Source organism: Crocuta crocuta, unplaced genomic scaffold (assembly GCF_008692635.1).
Source record: "Crocuta crocuta isolate KB4526 unplaced genomic scaffold, BGI_CrCroc_1.0 scaffold149, whole genome shotgun sequence".
Lineage (NCBI taxonomy): Eukaryota > Metazoa > Chordata > Mammalia > Carnivora > Hyaenidae > Crocuta > Crocuta crocuta.
The window spans coordinates 1323316-1345564 of record NW_027551561.1 but is presented as its reverse complement, the minus strand read 5'-3'; the positions used below and the strand labels follow the sequence as shown (position 1 = coordinate 1345564).

The window sequence follows — 22249 nt, the reverse complement described above, 5'->3', positions numbered from 1 at the left end:
AGTCCTCTTGCAGGTGCAGTGCATGTGCCCACCGCAGCCCCAGTGGGGACAGCCAGAACGGCTGCCAGTTCGGGCATGTGTCCTGGGTGCAGGAGACCGTGAGGCAGTCAGAAGATGTGGGCCTGGTGGGAGAAGCCCACCTCAGCAGCACTGCCACTGCCTTTGGCCACCTGTGGCGACCCTGTACCCTCCCCCAGCCCGTACAGGGCACCCACATGTACCTGTGAGTTTCACTCTCACCACCTAGCTCTTGCTTCCTGCATTAGATGTCCCCCTGGAAAATGACACTTTCACCCGCTGGATGGCCTGGAATGCAGTGGGAGCACTGCCCTTGAGAGGAACCCCAGGGTGATTCTTTAGGGAGGAAATCCTGCAATAGCTCCTGTCAGAGAGGCCCCAGAGCTTTGGGGCAGCTGATCGCCCATCTCCGGCGCCTGCTGAGTCCCGGAGTCTGGGGGAGGGTAGGGGAGGATGCCTGGGTCTCCCCTGTTTGTCCCTGGTGAGGAGCAAGGCCAGCCTGCCTGCCACATGCTCCTCAGGAGACAAGGAGCCTGAAGACCCAAATCGCCCTGGAGGAGCCCCACGCATAGGAATGTTGGGAAGGGCCTGGCTCCTGATCCCAGGCCTGGGCGCGCTGCTGGCTCTGTCATCCCCACTTGCCCTCCACCCCTAAACACACAAGGCTAAGGCTTTGTCCTGGGGCCAGGAGGCCATTCTGCCACTGGGGCCTATCCAGCAGTCACTTAGGTCTGAAGACCTCCGCCTTTGAGAAACATGAAAAGGGCCCAGTGGCCCTTCTGCATCCAGCGGTCTCCCAAGTCCACCCCTGTCCTGGGCACTGCATGGCCTGAGGGCCAGCTGCCCCATCGCCTACCCCTGTCTGTGAGTTCTCAGCCTCCACCGAGCATGGTGGCCATTGTGTGCCTGCCTTAGTGACTCTGGTTTTGTGAGAAGCAGAGTGTGTATGTTTTTTGGTTCAGAAACTATGCTCTTCAGTGTTAACAGACTAATAAACACAGCATTTGGCAATGCTTGTGGCTCTGGGGGCTGCTTGTGGGCCGTGGACGCTCACTGGACAGTAAACGACTCTGTACTGGCAAATTCTGGAAGCTCCACAATTGTACTGTACAGAGGGCCAGCCCCACAAGGCAGGGATGGTGAAAAGAGAGAAGCAAAGTTTCCAGGAGAGAGGGCCCTCAGCTGTGGGCTGGTCAGTGGCAGGAGATAGCCAAACCCCAAGTACTCAAGTGGGAGGACTTCACCCCAGAGCGTGTTCATATCTCAGACCAGCTAATGACCTGACCAGTGTCTGGATGAGTATAGGGCCCTGCCCCGCCCCTTGCCCAGCCTGCCTGCCCTCTTGACCCGCTATAACAATGAACTGCAGCTTGGATTGGAATCTGCAGGAGCCTCCCGGCCCCGCTGGTCCCGGCTCCTGCCCACGGAGCCCCGGGCGATGCCTGCTTCAGGCTGGGGCACGAGGAAGGTGTCAGGAGGGATAGGTTTGATCCTGCTGAGGGCCCCAATGTAATAATAGGTTCCTCCCTGTCTTCCCCCACCATAGAGGACTACTGCCCCCACCATCAGTGGCTGCCGGGAAAGGACTCCAGCCATCAGCATGTGCTCTGGTCTAGAGGATACAGGCTTTCTGGGCATCAGCGCCTGTTATCAACTCGGAGCTGCCAAGGCAAGGAAACTAGTTGACACAGGGAAATCTGGGGCCAGGGAACCTCATAAACCCCTCAGGGCAACATTTCCCCCACTGTTGCCTGGAACAATCTGAATTCTTTGTGCTGTGACTTCACCAAAGGTTCCATGGAAACTAGCCTGGGAGTGGTTTGGTTCCTTTACATACTCCCACCTTCCTTCCCACCCAGAAGTGTCAGCACTCCCCCATTCTCCTGGCTGGGCTTCTAGGACCATAGGCCAGCAGCCAAAGTGATGGGTCCATCAAGGGCAGTGCCACATGCAGATTAAGAAGAGCAAGAAGTGCGAGTAGGAGCCCCTCCTCAGGGAACCCTCCAACCCCTGAAGTCTTCCTCTCATACAGAGCTGCTAAGTGGAAGCGCCGGGATTCCTAAATCAGGATTTTTGTTTCCTGTTACTCTGATCACAGGCCCCTCCCTTGCAGGCTCCAGCTGAGCTGGGGGAGTTTCTGCCTACCCTTAAGATATAGTGATAGCCCAGGGCACCTGGGTGGCTCAAGTCCGTTAAGCATCTGACTTCATATCATCGTGATCTCGAGGTTCACGAGTTTGAGCCCTGCGTCAGGCTCTGTGCTGACAGCTTGGAGCTTGGAGCTTGCTTCGATTCTATGCCTTCCTCTCTCTCTGCCCCTCCCCTGCTCGGACCCTGTCTCTGTCTCTGTCGTAATATTTAAAAAAATTTAAAAATAGCAACAGCCCTGAGATGATACTGGGTCATCACTACCAGGGGCAGTGTCTTCACCTTTGTCCCCAGTGTTTGACAGTGTCTGACACTGAACAGGCACTCAGGAAATGATCCTAACTAACCCTAAACCTTCCCTGAAGTCAGGGAACTGGTCTCTTCCTGGAGCTACCAGCAGAGGGAGCCAGCATCTCAAAAGTGAAAGGGCTAGCTGGGTTGGGCAGAGGGACACTGGGTCTGGCCTCTGTTGAGGCAGGCGCTTCTTGAGAATGGGACCCAAGACATTCGTGGCCACCACTTCCTTCCCTAAGGATAGGCCACCCCAGTAAGAGAAGCCATTCCTCTGGCTGGGGGTGGGGAAGGTGTCAGGGCATTCGACGAGGCAGCCTGCCTGGTCTATAGCCAGGCCTCTTCCTCACCTCCCCACTTCCTCCTTAGACAGCCTGCCAAAGGGCTGATTTCCCCTAAACTGGGAGACATGTAGTTATAAGGACAAGGGTTTTCTGGACCCATCTTAGAACATGGTTCTTTGAGTCCTGACCTCCAACTTGTTCCTCTGTTTGTTCCTTTCCCTTATGGATTCCCCAGACGACCCATCCTAACTACAGCTTCAGAAGTGCATTCCCTCTAAGGGAGCCTCTCACCCTTTTGCGCACAGGTCCTGAGGCAGTTGCCCTCCATCTTTCCTACTGGAACTTGATCAAGTTCCGGATTCACAGCTCTCCAGCAGGCCCCAGGGCAGGGTGGCACATGCTGGGGAACTCTGCATGGAGTTGACAGATCAGACTGCAGGCCAGCTGTGTGACCTCACCAAGCCACCTCGAACCTGTTTCCTTATCTGCCAGAACAGGGCTAGTTCTTGGCTCGTTTACTCCGCCATGCTGTTAAGAGATGAAACAAGATAGTGTTTGTAAAAATGGTTTGAGGAAGTATAAAGTATTGCAAAAGGATAAGGAACACCAGAACTGCAGTCCTCAGAGCCTGTTTAGGATTGAACACTGGCGTCAGAACTGGAAGGTCCCAAATCTTCTAAAATTGACCAGCACCAAAGCTGCTGGAGGACCCGTGCCCCTCAAATGTCAACAGGGTAAGAACCCGGATGCTTGCTAGAGGCCTTTCCCTACAAGGCTCTGCCTCCCGTTGCAACAAAGTGACCCAGATGCTGCAGGCTTGCAGCCCCGTCTCTGGTTTCAGTGCAGGTTTATTTCAGTTTTATATTTTATTCCAGGCAAGTGCTTATTACATGGATAGTATTCATGTCTCAATACCTAAAGTCTTGGAGCATGAACAGCCACTAGAATACAGTTCAATAGTAAAAATACAATATGTACAAAATTAGGGTTTTTGTTTTTTTTCCCACACAGCAGATGTATCCAAACACATAAAAATCTCTACAGTCTGGGGTCGCTACGGTTTAGATTTCAGGAAACGGAGACACAGTGACCGAGTCCTCACTGTAAACAAGGGCCACCTCTTTAGGGGATGGGGATGGAACCCTGGGATGGGGGAGAAGCTGTTCCTGGAGAGCAGGGGTCATAGTGACCCCTAATTCCCCTCCAGGCACTCCCTGCCCTTCTTTGGCCCCCCAAGGAACCAACCTCCCCCTCTCCCCGAGGTAAAGGCTCCCAGCCAGTGAGCCACTCTTAACATCAAAAAGTAAAACACGCATGAGAGGTAAGGTGTGTGTATGTGTGTGTGTGTGCACGCGTGCGCACACGCACTCACGTGTCCCCCAGGCTGGAAGGGCTAGGGAGGGGAGGGGCAGGCGGTCCCACAGGGTGAGGACAGATATGGTCCTGACAGCTCTCAGAGGGGAGATGCCCAAGGAAGGGCTGGGCGGCGGCTGCCCTCTCGGGCACACAGCATCACAGCGTTCACAAACAACAACAAAAACAACAGCAACAACACCCATGGTCACCAATCTGGACGTAGTCATTCGGCACTAGATTCGAAGGCCCCCACTGCTAGGGGTGGGGAGGGGCAGGGGCGGTGAACGGGCGGATGAGGTATCTGTGCAGGCCCGAGAGGCCACTGGTTGACACACTTTCAACTCTGGAATGGCCTCAGGATGCAGGGAGGCGAACAGAGCTTGAGAGCAAGGGCAGGTTCCCCGATGCTTCTCTGACTGTGCCCTGGGCGCTGGGCCCACTGGGCTCCCTCCGCTCTTGCGGTTGGAATCACTGGGGGAAAGGTGGAGAGCGGTTTCCCCAAGAACCAGGGTGGTAGGTGATGGGTGCGGGGGCAGGAAGGCAGCACGCTCGTGAGAAGTGGGGGTGCCGCGCTGGGGCGAGTGAGGCTCCCTCTTAGGAGGCCTCGAGGGTGTCCACTGGCCCTCCCTTTCCGCACCGCAGGAGAGACAAAGGAGAACTGTCCCCTGGGAAGTCTCCAGGGCCAGGAAGGAACTGAAAGGGAGTTCTTAGGTGTCCCAATCTGTTCAAGACCTTTGCCAGCCCCCTCAGAATACTGCAAGCCACTCCTCCTGCCCCTAGCCTGTCAAAGCAAACGCCACACCTAGGACACTGGCTTCCTCTCCCCACACTGAAAGGCCATGGTGTGTTCAGGTGGGGAGCCGAGTGCACGTGTGCACCACTGAGTGTGTGTCTGACACAAGGCCACGTGTAATAAATACCCACATAAAGAGAGAAGCCAAAGCGGTCTACCGAGACAGAGGCAGGGAAAGAAGCATGCCGCCCACACAGGCCCCCTCACTCCCCACGCCAAGCTCAGCCCTGCCCTAGGTCCAACTGAGGACCTTCCTCAGAGGAAGCTTGTGTGTGGCACATAGCAGCCACCACCGAGCGTACACTCAGAACAGCCCACTGGGGAAAAGTGGCTGTTCAGGAGAGAGAGAGATGATGCCAGAGACAGAGGAGTTGGGGCAGAAGTAGCAGCCCTCCTCCCTTCTTTACAGGTCCCCAGAGCATCAGGGAAGGGGCTTGGGCCCAGGTCCTGGAACCAGACCAAACGCAAATCCACCTCCCCAAGGCTGCGGGAGGCACTCGGGCGGACACATCCCTCAGGAGTGCACGGCACCAAGCAGAGACCAGGGAACCGGGGATGGGGATGGGTCCAGAGAAGCTCTCTCCTCAGTCGTACCCAGGCCAGTGGAGGGGGGCGGGGGTCAGTACGGGGGCAGGACAGCCACGCCCTTCCTTCCCAGCCCCCACCCACCCTCAGCCTGCCCTCCTGAAGTCAGGAGCCCCAGCGGCAAGGACTGGGGCGCTCAGGGAGCTTAGCAACACCATGGATTCAGTTGTTGAGAGAGACTCCTCCTAACTAGCTTCTGCTGTGACGAGTCAGGGACGGCAGCTGGGTCAGACAACCCTAGGCTGGTGCCCATCTGTGCCAATGGGACGCCGAGCAGCCACTTCCTGGGATCTGTCACGTGTACTCAGAGCAGACACCCCCCCCCACACACACACACACAAGGTACCCAGCTTTCTGGGCCAAGTTGCTTCAGTTCTGCTCCCTCCCGCCTTTCCCCTCCAAAGGCCTGGGGAGAGAAGACTGAGGCTCAGGACGGAGGGCCCAGCACTCAGCCACCTCATCAGACAGAGCAATAGCAGCAGCACAGGAAGGCAGGCAGGGTCAGGGAAGCCGGAGAACACAACAGCCACGTCGCACTGGTTACAGGGGACAAGGTGGGGAGGCGGGAACGGCACTGGAGCTGGCACCAGGCCGGACAAGTGGCACATTCACCAGAGTGTCTCATCACTTTATCAAGTCCTAGTGCAGTGGGGGTAACCCCCTGCCCTGTGCCCAGCTCCCTGGAGAGGGGCCCTCCCTCCCCTGGCTCAGAGTCTCTGCACCCCCTTCCCCTAGGAGGCCTGGGGGTGGGTGTGGGTGGGGCGGGCCTTGGCCTGGCTGGAATGTGTGGAGCTGGTGGGTGGGAGAGTGGGGGACAGGTCCCCCTCCCTGCCCCCACTGGGGGCCTCTGAGCGGCCTCATCCTCAAGCCAGCTTGAGTGTGCTGACCGGGAAGGAGGGCATGGTGACCATGGTCACGGGGTTGAGCACTGTCTGGCCCACCAGCTGGGGGTGGTGCACCACCTGAGCCCCCACAGCTGGCTTTGCCATGACAGTGGCTGGGGGTCCCAGCCCCGCTGTGCCATTCACTTGCTGGTGTGAGAGGGTGTGGGCAATGTGGCTCACCGCCACGGGCTGGCTCACTGCCACGGGCTGTGGATACAGGGGCAGCTGGGAGCCGAGGTGGGCCACATGGTTGAGGGTGGCAGGGTGCACTGTGATGTGGCCGATGGGGGGTGTGGCAGGTGCCAGCTGCACAGCAGGGCTGGGGGCTGAGGGGGCAATGTGGGCGATGTGCTTGCCGCCCGGCCCCTGTAGAACGTGGTTCACAGTCTGGATGACTGAGGCGTGGGTGGTGGCCGTGTGGGCGATGACCGTGGAGCCTCCGCCAGCGGCAGCCACCAGATGGGCTGGGGCGGGCACCAGCGTCTGGGCAGGGGCAGCCGCTGGGGGAGGAGGGGCTGGCAGAGGTGTCTTCTGCGGTGGTGGCGGCTGCTGCCCAGGCAGGTGGACAGGAGACAGGGCCACGGGCTGGGAGTGGGGATGTGGATGGGGAGGTAGAGGTGCAGGGGCGGTGCTGGGCGGTGGCTTCGGCAGCTCCGGGTGGGGGCGATGGCTCAGTTTAGGTGGGCCCAGGCCGGCCTGGTCCTCCTCCATATCCTCGTCTATGTTGTCCTCACCCTCTGTGGGGGGACACAGGGACAGGGACAGGTCAGAAAGCCTTGGGGTACAAGAGGCTGGAATAGTGAATGCCCCTGGGGTCTGGGGACATGGNGGGGCGGGGGGGGGGGGAGGGGCGGGGCCTGACCAGGGAGGGGCAGGTGGGGCTCACCAGAGGCCGTAGAGGTGGAGGCCTGGTCGTCCTCTGGCTGGCCAGTTTGCCGGAGCACACGGTCAATCTCCAGCACATCCATCCACTGGCTCAGCTCATGCTTGAGCTCCGCCAGCCGCTGCTGTGTGGCGATCTTCTCCCGTGCCAGCCGCTCCATCTCATGCTCATATTCCTTCTCCTTCCTCTTCAGAGACTGGAGAACAGCCAAAGGCCCGAAGGACACCCTGAGCAGAAGCCACAGGGTCCCCCGGACTGCAAATCCCTTCCCACTGCCACCCTCGCCTCCAGGTCACTTAGCCCCTGGGGGCAGGTCTGCAGTGATGGGGCCGCTGGGGACCACGGGCTCTCCAGCGGGGACCATTCAAAACAAGCACAGATCCAGGTCAGCCCCGCTCTAGGATGGATGCTTCTCCCACCCACATATCAACTTTGTCCTGAAGGGTTTCATGGCCGGCCTCTGGCCCTATCCACCTCCTGGCAGCCCCCTGCCTCCATATTGCAGAGGACAGAAGGGGTACAGACTTCTCCGTGCCGCTCAAGGCCCTCGCGCACCAATCATACCATGCTGTTGGTCACCATGCCACAGGCTACCCTCCTTGGAACTCATTCCCCAAAACACCTCACACGATCCTGCCCTTCGCTCTACAGCATCATTCACTAGTCTCTTTAACTTCAACGTCCCTGATGCCTGATGGCTCTCAGCCTTTGTGGCACAGCCTGCAGCCCCCTGCATTTCTTCCTGACCTGCCTCCATCTCGTCCCCGGCAGCTGCTGGCTCTGCCTTCCTCTCTGACCTAGACTACTCCTCGTGGTACCTGCCTGTGCTGCCTCTCAACATCGCTCTCTATTTTCACCCTGCCCACAGCCCTCCAGATCCTCCAGGCTGCTAAATGATTGATCCCCAAGCCCTGGAACGCACCCCTCCTTCCACACCTGTAGCGGAGTTGCACGGACTGAAGAGAAATGGTTCAACGGCACCTCTGACATGGAGCACCAGAGGAGACACTCCTGTCCTTCACCAGAGGTTCCACACTGCTCCCGCCCCCACAACACTGATGCCACCACCTCAGTAAGAACACCAACAGGGAGCTCCCTTGTCCACAGAGCCATCTCTGCCTCAATCCTCCAGGCCCATAGCCTCTTAGATTGACCCATGTTGGTGCTGATGCCAAGCCTCCCAGTCAGAAGTATCTGGAGTGGCACGTGGGTGGCTCAGCCGGTTGAGTGTCCAACTCTTAACGTCAGCTCAGGTCAGGATCCCAGTGGCGTGGAATCGACCCCTCAGCACAGAGCCTGCTCGACATTCTCTCTCTCCCTCTGCCCCTCTCCCCCACTTAGCATATGTACTCTCGCTTAAAAAAAAAAAAAAAAAAAAGGAAGTGTTTTGCAGCTCCAAAAGGCCGTCTTGTGTCCTACCCCTCAGCTCCCATCCTCCATGACCTCCTGCAGCTGACACTGTTTTAAGTGCTGGGTCCACCAAACATGGACACACTTGTCCGGCTGCAGCCTGAGTCTCTTCACCTGAGCTGTTCCTGAGCTCCTGGCTTCCAAGGCTGGCTGGCCACGGCCAGGTACAGAACCCACTGACTCTTCTATACCAAACTATCCAGCTTGCCTCAGCTTTCCTCTCGGAGTCCGGTCCCACACGCAGACTGCCCCTCGTCACCCTCTACATCATATGTGCTTGTGCCGAGACCACATCTGACCCCCACCACCCTTCCCCATCTCATGCCCTAAGCAGTGCATCCTCTTTGCCCTTGAGCCCTTCTTGGCACCACACATTACACTGGGGCCTTTAATAAGACTGTCAGGTAGTACTTAATCAGTTACTGGCTCATATTATCCCTAAAAGCTTCATTATTTTGTCCTTCCACCTCCATACACACTGTACCTTGTCCAACCCTGTGAGTAAAGGCAAGGACTATTTTAATTATCAGCTTTATCTCTCTGACCCTACTAGTGTCCAGGACAGAATTCGCACATCTTAGCCCCAAGGGAAGGATCTGTGAGGATGTGAGCATGTTGATTCTATCCTGTCTCTGTGCTTTATCACGGGAGAATCAGAGTCATCCATCAGACACAAGTTTCCCCTGATTCTATTTCTACAAGCGGTTTTATGGCAGCCTTCCTGACTGTTCACTTGTCCCTCCTGGGCATGGCAATGTCTTCAAGTTCACCCACTAAACTAGGCCCAACTTCCCCACACTTCCTCGTGCAGCCCCACGTTTCTGACCTCACCATTAAGAAATGCCTGAAACCATTAGTGCTGGCAATACATAACCCAGATACAACCATGTACTATTCTGGCCTGCAATCTGGTAGTTTTACAATTCTGCTGGCAGTCCCAGGCCACACACACCCTTCTCTATCCTGGCTTTGAGATTTAACCTGCTTTTCCCTATATTTCTGCCAGAAAGATCACACACACACACACACACACACACACACACACACACGGCTTCTCACCTGGCTCTACCCTGAGGGGTCAGTACTGTGGGACATGTACTCAGATGAGGCCATATCAGTGATGGGGCCTATGGTGAGTCAGCTCTCACTTGAACTTGACTGCTGGGGGCTGGAAGTGGTGTCCTGAACTCTACCTACCAGCAGGAAGAGTAGATTTCTGATTCAGGGAGAAATTCAGAGGCCAGAACCTCTTTTTCTTACCTAGCTCAGTTCTCTACAGGCCTAGAGGCCCCTGGAAAGTTTCCCCAGGGTCTAGCTTTTGTCCCCATTGCTTTATTTTAAACACATTTCCTAAAACTGCCTGGATGCATAGTTTGGTACCTGCCTATTCCTCTTCCTGTTTTTGTCCACTTCACTACGGCTTTCCTCAAATCCTCCAGAGCACTCTGAGTCTGGCTGGGGGCTACAGCCTTCCCACCTCAGCAAACAGCCAATGCTTTCAGTCTACACACCTTATGTGGTCTCTTACTCCCTTCTGACTCCCATCTAGTGCCCTGCTACCTGCCCCCTCCCCCCCCATCTCTACATGGTAACGCTCACAGCCACCTTTAAGTTCTAAAACTGCATCGGGCTCCCTCCTGGAGTAACTTTGGCCTGTGCTGCACCTTCTGCCCTCTGCTTTGCCTAGGTCACCCTGGAACCTTCAGGTCTCAGTCCAAATGCCCCTTTCTCAGCCCCTCCCTCACTGCACAAAACCAATCCTGTGATCCCTGTCCCTATTAAATCCTCATGGCACAGTCCTTTATTTATAATCTGCCACCAAGACCAAACCGATGGAGACAGAGACCCACGCTTTTTTCTTTGCTCCCTGTTTCATCCTCAGAATCAGACACAGAGCTGTCCAAAGGACCTGAGTGAATAAACGAAGGAGACTGAGGCTTGAGAAAGCCTTGTACCTCGTTTTCTGCTTCCGTGGCCAGCCCCAGGACAAATTTCTCTTACCAACAGCCTGGGCACATGTCACACCTCTCTGCCTCCTCAGCCCAGGGCCACGTCTGCTGGTTCTACTAAGTCTCTATTTCTGATTTATTTTCAAATCCCAACGTGGTGCGAGCAAGGCTTTCCTAAGTATGTGTCTATTAAGTGTAATGTGCCATCCTATTCTTTCTACTTCTCAAGAATTGCTATTAAGTTGGTATTTATAGAAGGCCAATCCGAACACGAGTATGATGAAAATATTATTTCTTCCCATTTAGCAAAATGGCAGTACAAAAGAAACTGACAGTCACAGAAAACGTCACAGCATTTGGACAAGGATTTGCTTCTAGGATACATAACTGCCTGTGACTGAAGGACCAGTAACATTCTAAAGCCCAAGTTCTGCAAAAACACGTCGGCAGGAGGCCTCCCGCAGACCCTCCGAAGCCCACCCCTCCGACCTCTCCTCCTCCGAGGCGAGTCTGGCCACTAGCGAGGCCCCGCCCCACCCAGAGCACGCGCGCACCCACGCGGACCCGGCTTTGCAGCGTCACTCCCCGCCGGCTGCACCCTCCCCCTCGAGCGCGGAAGCTCCTCCCACAGCCGGGTCCCACCAATCCGCGAGCCCCACCCCGCCCCTCCAGGGTGCCGGGAATCGGCCTGGAGGCGCGCCAGCCCCTCCCCCTCGCCCGCAGGGCGGGCGGAAGGGCGCGCGTTCGCTGGGGCCTGGGAGGGAGCTGCCGGCTGGGAGCAGGCGCAACGCAGCGCCTCCGCCCCCCAAACAAGTCAGGCTCCGGTTACCTCAGAGCTGTGACCCCGCAGTCCTGGCCAGGGGAGGGGTGGAGCCCGGCCCCTGGCTCTGAGCTCGGTCGGACCCTCCTTGCTACCCCTCCCATAGGAACCTTAATGCTGCCCGGCCCCCCAGCTGCCCAAGCGCGCCGATAGGGGGACCGCAAGCTGCCCCCGCTCCCGCCTCGCGCGGGCAGGGAGCCCTAAGTCCCTCCCACTCCCCAACGGCTCTGTTCCGACTCGGTCTCCGCGGCAGCCGAGCGTGGCCGCGCGCCCCACCCCCACAGCCTCCTTTCCGGCACGCGGAACCCTCGGCCGGTTTCCAAGGAAACCGAAACACGGGGCCGTCATGGCAACTGTCTTATCTGGAGGGCGCCCCCCTCCCCATACTGCAGAGGGAAGCCAATGCCTAAAGGGGGCGGGGGAAGGAACACAGAGACAGGAGGGCCCCTTGAAAAGGGTTTTTTAAATGCCAGGCATGAGGAGTGCCTATTTTTGAAGGTCCGGCGACCCCAGGACTGTTTTGTCATCCAGACCACATTTCCACACCCTCCAGGCTTAACCCCTAAACTCGAGTCGTGACACCTCAATGCGCTCACTGTAAGGTTCTTAACCCTTTGGGGGTAAAACGGAGGGGGGGGCCTCACCGGCGCGCCGCCGTGTGCAAGGAGCCACGCCCAGGGGACTCCCCACCCCATCACGAGCGACAGATTCTCGGGCCGAATCCGGGTTCCCGCCCAAGGCACTGCGGGCGGGCTGGAGGCGCCGGGGCCCGCTCCACGCCCTTCTCACCCGCGGGGGCACTAAGAACGCCAGACGGGCACCGGGTCTGAAAACCGAGCTGTGGGGGCTGCGCAGATGGCGGGGCTCCGCGGGCGTCTTGACTGGGAAAGGCGGGGGGGGGGCGGCTAGAGGGGAACGCCGCGGCCGCCCTCCCCCGCGCACGCGCGCCCGTCCTCCCGTCCCCTCGCGGGCGGGGAGCCCCGCTGACGTCAGCCGGGCCATGTGCTCAGCGCCCGCGTGGAGGCGGGCGGGGGAGCGGGAGAGGGAGCGAGGGCGGGGCGGGGCCGCGACGAGGGGAAGAGGGCGGGAGCGAGTGAGAAGGAAGCCGGCGCGGAGGCCGCCGCCCGCCCTCCTCTCGGCCGCGCTTCCCTCCCCAGTACCTGGATGTACCGCAGCGCGGTCCGCAGCACACTCAGATTCGACGTCTTCTTGTCGTCCACGTTGGGGATGTTGCGCTTCAGGGTCTCAAAGCATTCCTTCAGATGGGCCCTCCTGGGGAGAGGGAGTGGCGCCGGTTAGCCAGCGCCTGGGGGAGGGGGGCCAGGGCGGGGAGGGAAGGCCCCAGGAGAGCAAGGGTGGGACCCAGAGACACACCCGCACGCGCACACACACCTGTTCTTCTCCAATTTGTTGTGGACTTCTCTGGTTCCGATCCTGAAACCCAGACAGACAGGAGGCTTAGGGAGGAGGGCCCGATTAGGTGGCCTTCCGGCTCCCTGCCCCCACTCCGCAAATGTCACAGGCGTTTTGCCCCCCCCCCCATTCTCCGTACAAAAAGCAGTAATGGGAGATGTTCGCCCTGTGCAGGCGTGCGTAAAACTCCTGGAGGGCACACGTATGCTCGTAATTCACAACCCGTTCAACCCTCCATCCTGCCTGGTCCACCTGTGGGGAGATGGAAGGTCTCCTGGGGCTCAGAGAAATAGCCAGTTGACCTCGGCCCTCACCCAAGAGTTCCCCCATCCAGTTCTCTGTCCAAAGTCCTGGAAATGCCATCGGCCCATCCTTGAGGGGGGTCAGAGCACACAGAAGCCTGAGAACAGAGGGCAATCGCCGTTCCCCACTCCCAGGGTGGGCATGGGCACGGGCACAGGCACAGTGCGAACTGTCCAAACAGAATACAGTGCTGCTCGGGTGGGGAGGCAGGACATGGCTTTGAAGGACTGGCTCAGGAGGGGGAGTACTTTCTCTTCCACACACGGCCCAGGATGTGGGCAGTTCACCCCACCAGCCCAGACTCTGCCACACCTCACTCACCCCCCAGGCCTCTTCTTCTGTTCACTGGATTTGACTTCTTCCGCTGGTGCCAACTTCAGGGTCCCAAGAGTGGGTGGGGGTGGCTGCTGGGGAGCCAGCTGGGGCTGGACTCCAGGGTGTGGGGCTATGGTCAGGATGGGAGTGGGGAGGGGCTGCAGAGGCTTAGGGCTGCCGGTGGGCGGAAGGGTGGTCTTGGAGTCCGGCAGCAGGGGAGCAGGGGTGGGCACTTGTGGCCTGGTGGGCAGGGGGGCAGCCTCCTTAATGCTGAGTCCAGGGGTGCTAACCAGGGCTGGCTGGCGGGGTGCCAGGGGCAGAGGCTGGGCTGTGGNAGGGCATGGGCCAGCCTGGCCAGGCTGCTGGCCTTCTTCTGCTCCTGCTCCCTCTCCCGCTCCAAGCGAAGCCGCTCCTGCTCCTCTACGCAGAGAGAACACAAGGGGTTTCTCAGTGGGCCAACAGTCCCGGGCTCCAGCTTCTGAAGTCTTCCAGCCCTGTCCCAGTTAGTGCCCAGTGACACCCCTGCTCAGCCTCAAGACACCACAAATACCCATCCACAGCCAGCCGGGCACTGGGGCCAAGTGCTGGGGACACAGCAGTGAACAATTAAAACGGACCTCGTCTCTGCCTCTGGGGAGCTCAAGGCCTGGGGCGGGGGGGTGAGGGGAAGGACAGACAAGTAACAGAGGTAACAATCCAGGCTGGGAGAGGAGAGGGGCTATGGAAAGGCAGAGCAGGGGCTTTCAGAGATGCTGGAGGCCTGGCAACCTGGAGGGTGAGAGCTCAGGGTGGTGATGAGCAGGGAATTTCAGGAACAAGGCTGAGGGGAATGGGTGATAGATAAGGTGGGCAGAGGCTGGTCAGCAAAAGACCTCACAGGCTACCACGTAACAATGGAGGGGTGGGAGGTGGGTGGAGCACAGCTTCTGGGGAAGGCCTTCAAAAGTATTTATCAAGTACTTTCTGGAGAGCAGGCAGCACCTTCATTTCACAGATGAAATAAATTAGCTCAGGGAGGCAAAGCGATTTGTTGAGGATCACACAGCAAGTCACAGGTAAAACTGAAACTAGACCCAGCCAGGAATCCTGACACCTGGTGCATACCCATACTTGCTGTGTCAGCACCTGCTCACGAGGTGTCTGTACACACACACACACACACACACACCTCTCTGGATCCTCACAAGAGTCCACGCCATAGGCAGGGCAGGGACATCACCTTCAGTTCACACACGAGGAAATCAGGCCCAGGACTCCCAGGTCAGGTCCCAGTGTCTGATATCCTCAGGGACCACACAAAACACACTGGGTTCTTCTCTGCCCCTTTGTGGTGCTAGAACTCATCGTTCCTAACATCCCTCCTGTCCCCACCACCAGCGGCACAACCAGGAAGGATAGGGACAGGCAGGAAAGAAGGGCAGCCTTGCACCTGTCAGTTCAGCATCTCTGCCGAAAGACCTGCTGCCAGGTGAGGCCTGCTCAGCAGCTGGCTGAGAACACGGGAAGGGGAGGGCACTTCCCGATCCAGAAGCACCTCTCCACCTCCACCTAGCTCCCTGCTCTCTGGGCCTCACAGTCAGGTTCTCTGGCTCCAGGGCTGGGCAGGGGCCTTGGTGAGCAGCTGTAGCCCCCAGGCCAGGGAGCAGGCTAGTCCACCAGCCCTCCTACCTGACTGGCCTCGCTGCTGACTAACCGAGCTGACAGCAATAACCCGGAGCAGACACGCCCCAAACACACTACCCCACAAGGGGTGGGGCTGTGGGGGGGGGGGAACGTTGGCTAAGAGCCCCTTGCGGAGGACGGCATCAACCCCACACCAGTCTTTGGGGCTCAGGGCCCCAGAAAACCTGAGGCCTCAGGGCCCTTTGGCCAACCAACAATTTGAGGGTGAGCCAGGCCTGCTCTAGGCCCCTCCCTCCCGCAGGAGAGAAGAGGCAAAGGAGGAAGTAGAGAGTGTTGTGAGAGGGGAAGCACTCGGCGGTTTCCCAGCAGCACGGGCCTCTTCCGTATCTCCCTTGCTCTTCAGGAAGGGGCTGCCAGCCGGGTGCGGGCTGCTCCAACGAGGGAAGGCATTGCTCTCCCAGGCCTTTCCGGCTGGCACTGACTTCTGTTACAGCTCCAGAGAAAGCCAGTTCTCTGCTCCGGCTTCCCAGACCACACTGGCAAGGAGTTCCACCTACCTCCTACCCAGTCCAGCCCCCACACCCATCCCCAAGGCAAAGCCCTGGAGCTCAGGGCCCAACACAGACCACCTTCATTCCTTTGAGCCAGGACCCAGACTTTCGGTGCTTTGGGGGTGAGTGTTCCACTTTCCCTTTAGCAGTAGAACAGAGGGGACCCCGAGCCCCAAGGACAGGTGTCCTGGGAACCCAGTCTGAAAGGAAACCTCATTCCCCATATTTTAAAGAAACTCCACAGGGGCGCCTGGGTGGCTCAGTCAGTTAAGTGTCTGACTTTGGCTCAGGTCATGACCTCAAGGTTCGTGGGTTCAAGCCCCGCATCGGGCTCTGTGCTGACAGCTAGCTCAGAGCCTGGAGCCTGTTTTGGATTCTGTGTGTGTCTCTCTCTCTGACCCTCCTCTGTTCACGCTGTCTCTCTCTCTCAGAAATAAATAAAAAGCATTAAAAAAAAAATAAAGAAACTCCACAGCTCATCCAGGAGATGGCAAACTCCTTCTCACCTACCCTCTCTCTTCCAGAGCCAGACAGGTACGCCTCACAGGTGCCAGGAAGGTGATGGCCAAGCTCTATCACATCTGGATTGGCATGAGAAATCTTGACTGGTGGTGAAGAAGAGGGGGTGTCCCAGGCCAGATCCAGCCCACCAAGGCTTCCTGCCTCCTCCCCACCCAGTAGCAACCCTCCTATGCCCTGGGGACGGGGACACCCGTGGGGAGAGCAAAGTGGCAGTCACTCAGGGGCCTCCCTCAGGAACAACACAGGTTTACGCTCTTTAAAATAATGCTCTGCTGCACCAGAGCATCTCTGTCACACTCCCAAACATGCATGCGCACACTCCGACACCTTCCCTGGGCTGCCCAGAGGCTGGCCCCAGAGAAGTTAGCATGGCCGGTCAGGAGTGAGTCAGGAGCCATAGCGGGCTCAGGGCTGGGGCCTGAGGAATCAACACTAGGCAGCCCCCAGGTTCAGAAGGAGTTCTTCCCTTCCTCATGCTAACAGGGAGCTAAGTGCATAAGGCAGCCCCCAGGGTGTGACCAGGTCAGGGAGAAGATGCTCCCATTCGAGCCACCTCCACAAATGCTGGAAATGACCAGACCCTGCTGCTGACCACCTGCATGGCCTCGCGCTGCCTCTCTCCCTTGTCACACATGCATGTGCCCACTCATCCTCAGGTTCATTGTGGGAGCAGTCTGGCCGGTCTAGGTCAGGAAAGCCACCCATGAGATCAAACTGGGGCATGGACAAGAGGATCCCTGTTCAGAGCTGCTCACCAGGTACATACCCAGGAAAGCAGTTCTGGTCAGCAGGTCTACACACCACCCCTTTTCTTCCATTTTCCCCACCCCAAGTCAGAGGACAGAACCTCAAGCTTCTGGAGTAGATCTGGCTTTGTGCCGTCCATCCCCTAAGACCTCCTGCCCCGCCAAGATGGAGCTGTGACTGGTCAGTTAACTAGGCCTCTGCTCAGCTCCCACCCCTAGTTCTCGCCGCGTGGGGGAGGGGCAGGGCTCTGCAACTTCATAAGACAGAACCATTCCCAGGCTCCTTCACAGTGTAGCACACATCATCACTGTCCTTCTTACTGCCACCTCTGGACTTATTATTGGGAAAGGGTGGGAGAGAAGCCAGAGGGCCTCCTCCCCTTCCCCAGAAGGCCAATCAGCCTGAAGGCAAAATGAAGGTGACCTGAGTGTTCCCTTGGGGCAATAGCAGGGTCAACCCTGTTCATCTCTAGCACAGTGCCTGGTACGCAGCAAGGACACAATAGGCACTACTGATTGCACTGTGTGGATGGTGGCAGCAGGTGACTCAAGTCTCTCCAATTCTTGTGCACGCTGCCCTCCCTCCAAAGCCCGGTCGCTGGACCTGAAAGCAGGACATTCTCGGCCACCACCACCACTGCCAGGACCTGACCCTGCTCAGGACCCCGAAAACAAGGGGGAGGGGCACGTGGGCTGATGTCCTGGCCCANCGCTGCTGCTTCCCCCACCCCACCCCCTCCGCCGCCGCCGCGGCACAAGCTGCAGGGCGCGCGCGCACACACAACACACACTACTACCTCCTGCATGACTCATCATTGAAGCAACAATAGGCAGAGAGAAAGGAAAGGAGGGCGAAGCACTCTCTCTACCACAACCAACTCGGCAGAAGGGTTGGGGAGGGGAGATTGAGGGGACAGGAGTCCCCGGATACTGCACACACACCGATACGGGTCCGAGGCCCTCGCAATGGCCCGGAAAACGGAGGTCTTTCCCTCCAACCCCTATTCCTGCAGTCCCCTGAAGCCTGGGACCACCGACAGGGCGGGTGGGACGGAAAGCATCTGAAATCCTTTCCTGTCGAGGGAACGTCAAAGTTTGCCCCTTCCCAAGCCTAGCTCACTCCATAATGTGGCCAGGGGTACTGCCAGGTCCTGGTGAGAACGTTCCCCAAAACGTCAATGGGAATACGTGAGCTCTAAATGTCCTGTCGCCCTGCGAGTCTGAGGGTTTCCCTTGCCCCAGGATCAAAAACAGGTTAGGGAGAGAATGGACAGGTGAGCTCAGCGGCTCCTCCTTCCAGCGCACAGGCTCTTCGGGGGAGGTGCCCGGCGGCCGGAGCCAGGGCCCAACCCGGCGCAAGGCCACTCGCCAGCCCCGCCCAGGCCCCGCCCCCGGCCCAGCGCGAGGCAGCCGGGAGGGGCCGGGCCGCTCCGTCCCCAGCGGGAGTGTCCCCCGTGCACGTGGTCGGAGGCGGGACCCGTCCACGTCACCACACGGTGTAACCAACGGGCTTGGAACGCAGGCACACGCAACATTCCAGCCGAGAGCGGGTTTGGAACGCGCAGACACGCCACATTCCACACCGGCTAAAGTGGGGCGCAGCCAGTGGGGCCCGGGGACTGCCCCCAGCGACCTGCAGGCCGTTTCGCAGACGCCCGATCAGCCGGGCTCTCACCCAAACCCCTGAAGCGCGGACCCAGCCCAGCTCTGGGAGGCGGGGTCAGGCGGGGCTGGCCAGGATCATAAGACACGCGATGTCATTTCATTCTGCAAAGGCCGCCTCCGCCCCAAGCGGCGCGTAGATCGGCCGGGAGCGCCCCCCGCACCCTCCCCACAGGGCCAGGGAAGCCGGGGAGCCGCTCGGCGTAGAGTAATTCCCACCCCCCACTCCGTTACACACACGCCCACTCGTGTGCACTATACATTCGCCCGTGTACACGTCCGTTCATCCGCTCTCCTCGAGACTCACATCACAATCTCCCTTGCACACACGCACGCACACGCGGGTCTGCCACCCCCACGCAACACCATTCCGCACCCCACCCCCCACCGGCTCACACATCCTCAGCGATACCGGGGGCGCCGCTGGCCCACGCGAAAGGAGCCCCCACGAAAGGTGCACACTGGGTGGCAGGCAGCTGAAGTGGCGCCCACAGGAGCCGGGTCCTTCACTGAATGTTAATGAATTCATTAATTAATTTTACTGCCCCCAACACTCCTCCCCGGGCGGCGGCTCTTGTGCGGAGCCTTGCGCTGCCCGGCTTCGTGGGCCGCTCGGGAGGGGGTCCTGCCCGGGGTTTCCCGTGGGCTCGGAGATCAGGGTCGCTCGTCTCCCCTTCCCCGGTGCCCCAGGGGCCCAACCCGGCCGCTCACCACGTGCTCTCTGTTGTTGCTGCGCTTGCCATTCCAGGAAGCGGGCCGCCTCCAGTAGCGTCTCTATGCTCATCGCGCCGAGAGCTCCCGGGGGCGCGCCGGGGCCGAGACTGCGGCCCGCGAGCCGGGCACAGGTCAGGCTGGCGGGCAGGCAGGAGGGAGGGATCACCTCCGGGGGGCGACAGGGCTGGGCGGCGCGGCGCACTCCGCAGGGAAGAACGGGAGAGCACGGAGACAAAAATTAATGTTTCCCAAAATATTTGCAAAATATAATTTGCAAATTAAAAAAATTTTTGATGCAAAAAAACAAAAGGCAGCACTGCCTCCCTCCTTCCCCTCCCTCTCTTTTTCCCTTCTGATGCCTCCCGCCCCGCGGCCCCCGGGAGTCCCGCCGACAAGAAAAGGCTTTGCAACAAGATGGCGAGGAGGCACCGACACACACAACAAGGGAAGGAGCCGCGCTGCCCCCGGCCGCCGCCCCCGCTACTACACCGGGGCCGCAGCCAAAGCCCGGACCGGAGCCCCCGCCCGCAGGGCCGCGGCGTCTCAGGAAGGGAGGGGCGGGGTCCCGAGCGAGATGGCCCCGCCCACTACAGACGGCGCGCGCACACGTGGCCCGGGTGGGGGCGGGAGAGTCTCCAGCCTCGTTCGCGCCCTGCATTTCCGCTTTCTCGCCTCGCCCCGCCCCTATGGCAAGCCACTAGTTGAGCAAGGGCTCTGTGTTGCGGTCTTTCATAACGAAATTTATCTTGCTGGAGGAAGGGAAGGGTGGAGAATTTAAGACTTAAGTTAGCTCAAATAGGGATATTCCAACTCAGGGAAACCTTAGGATGGTAGAGACTGACCTGACCCCGGGGTCTCCGCTCCCTACCCACACGTGACCCAATTCCTGCAACCACCCGGCTGTCGCAATTCCCCCGGGATCCGCCCGTGGGCGGAGCTGACGGCAGGAGGCTGCCAGAGAAGAGCCGAAGAGAGCGGAGTGGCGATCCGGTTCCGCGTTTTGTCTCCGTTCCTCCCCCCGCAGTGCGTTCGCATCCTATTAGGCGACGTCACCGGGCCGCGGGCCAATGGGCGGGCAGGACAACACGGCATGGAGCAGCTCCACATGGACACCCCGCGCCGCCAGCCTTCCGTTTAAAGGGCCAGTGTCTAACAAGGTCACATTCGTGGGTGCGGATGGGTCCACTGTAAGAACGGAGGGTGAGGGTGGGACGCCGACAGGGAAATTCCGCAGTTGTGCCCTGGCCTACCCTTTAATTTTCACCACCTTCCCTTTAAAACCAAGTCTCTCTCTTTTCTTCCCCTAAATTCTTGTCTTTGCACACGCGTGTCTGACGTGAATGGAGATCCGAACTGTGCCACCAACAGGCCACCCTTTGAACTGGGGCCGGGGCGGGGGCAGTTAAGGCAAGGCGTCCACAGCCCAGACTAAGGGGGCGTGGCCCAAATCGGGAACAACAACGTGGAGGGCGGAAGCCTGGCCCAGCCAGCCGCCGGGCTACTGAGGCCGCGGGCGGGGCTCCGGGTCGCGACGCTCCGCCCGGCCTCGACCGAACTCACCCAGAGGGCGGGACCCCCGCCTGGCGCTTGCTGCCGCCACTGCTAGAGCTCCTGTTTGGAGGAGCCTCCGGGTACAGTCAGAAAGCTAGACCTTTGTCAACTTACCCAAAACCTCTCATTTTGCAGATAAGGAAACTGAGGCCCAGAGACGAGAAAAGACTTGTCTAAAGTCGCTCAACATTTCAGTTGCTGCTTGCCCCATAGGGAGGAGCATTTATCCCTGACCCCGTGGACGATTCTTTTGAAAGCAGTTCTGGGGCAGGGCATCCTATTCGAAAAAAATCGTGGAGGAATATCAAACTGCCTGCATGGGAAGTGGTCTGCCCATTTATTTATTTTTTAATTTCTGAGAGAGAGAGACAGTATGAGCAAGGGAGGGTCAGAGAGAGAGGGAGACACAGAATCCGAAGCAGGCTCCAGGCTCTGAGCTGTCAGCACAGAGCCCGACGCGGGGCTCGAACCCACGAACCCGTGAGATCATGACCTGAGCCGAAGTCGAGCGCTTAACCACTGAGCCACCCAGGCGCCCCATGTGGTCTGCCCATTTAATATATTGTAATCGGGGCCTCCAAAATCTTCACCTGAAACCCTGTTGTTCTTCTTTGGTGCGGACCACACAACCCCCACTGGTAACACTTGGTAGCGACGCAAAGGCTGTCTGAAGGCTCTTTTGCAGCACCCTGGAGCATGTACAGCTCTGCTGCCCCAGTGCCCCCAAAGCCAGCAGTCCTATGGCCCTTGGATCCTAGCCTCAGATTCCTTTCTTTGCTACCAGTTTGAACAGAGCGGGGCAATGCCAGTTGGGTACAGGATCCTGCAGCCTGGGCTTCACCGTTATATACAAGGCCACAAAGCAAACCTGAGGCCTGAGGACGGCTGAGTGGCAGACCACCCTGCCAATCCATCTCATCCCATCCCGTCGCATCCCCACTGTGCCCTTAGAGGGCTATGTTCCTATTTTGAGGTCTAAAAAAACCCCCAATTTGTACAGAAAGCCTGTTCAGGCATAATGCATACTAAGGGAAGAAAATTTGCACAGAATGTGGAAATCAAGACCCTAGTGAACAGAAGGGAGGGGGGTGTTTGCCAACAGCAGTCTACAGAGGGCTCTGCTGTGTCTGCAGCTGAGCACAGAGGCCATCACACACTTCAGGTGTCACTAGCTTTGCTTATAATGGAGCTGGAAAGGAAGGTAGTGGGAACGGGGTGGGAACCACTCAGCCCAGTTCTCCCTCTGCCCCGTGACGAACGCCTGAATGCCCTTCTCCTGAAGAGTGAGATCTGTATGGGTCCTGACACCACCTGCTTTTAGAGGTCTGCCACCTGCTATTAGTGTGGTTGGGGCTGGCCCACTTGTACAACCAAAGAAGATGGTAAGTTTAAAGGCAATACATAGGGGCGCCTGGGTGGCTTAGTCAG

The 22249-nt window shown here is 58.7% G+C and overlaps 2 protein-coding genes across 7 annotated transcripts in view; one reads left to right on the top strand and one right to left on the bottom strand.

Moving 5' to 3' along the window:
- Positions 1-10551, top strand: part of SGSM2 (small G protein signaling modulator 2) — a 45559-nt gene extending 35008 nt beyond the window's left edge. For 2 of the 6 annotated variants that reach the window (XM_077749882.1, XM_077749881.1), the window contains 4 exons: positions 14-223; positions 1565-1687; positions 7436-7627; positions 8111-8593. In XM_077749882.1, coding sequence (XP_077606008.1) covers positions 14-223; positions 1565-1687; positions 7436-7627; positions 8111-8143 — 558 coding nt within the window. In that variant the 3' untranslated portion in view covers positions 8144-8593. Of the gene's footprint in view, positions 1-13; positions 224-1564; positions 1688-3046; positions 3652-7435; positions 7628-8110; positions 8594-10534 lie in introns of those variants that run through there. The other 4 variants (XR_013331495.1, XR_013331496.1, XM_077749884.1 and 1 more) reach the window with 4 other exon arrangements.
- MNT (MAX network transcriptional repressor) lies at positions 3572-19687 on the bottom strand. Its single transcript, XM_077749887.1, is given in 7 exon segments — positions 3572-7096; positions 7246-7438; positions 12582-12693; positions 12814-12855; positions 13459-13783; positions 13786-13872; positions 19268-19687. Coding segments are annotated over 7 exon segments (1590 nt in total). The 5' UTR covers positions 19341-19687; the 3' UTR covers positions 3572-6338.
- Between the last annotated feature and the right edge of the window lie 2562 nt (positions 19688-22249).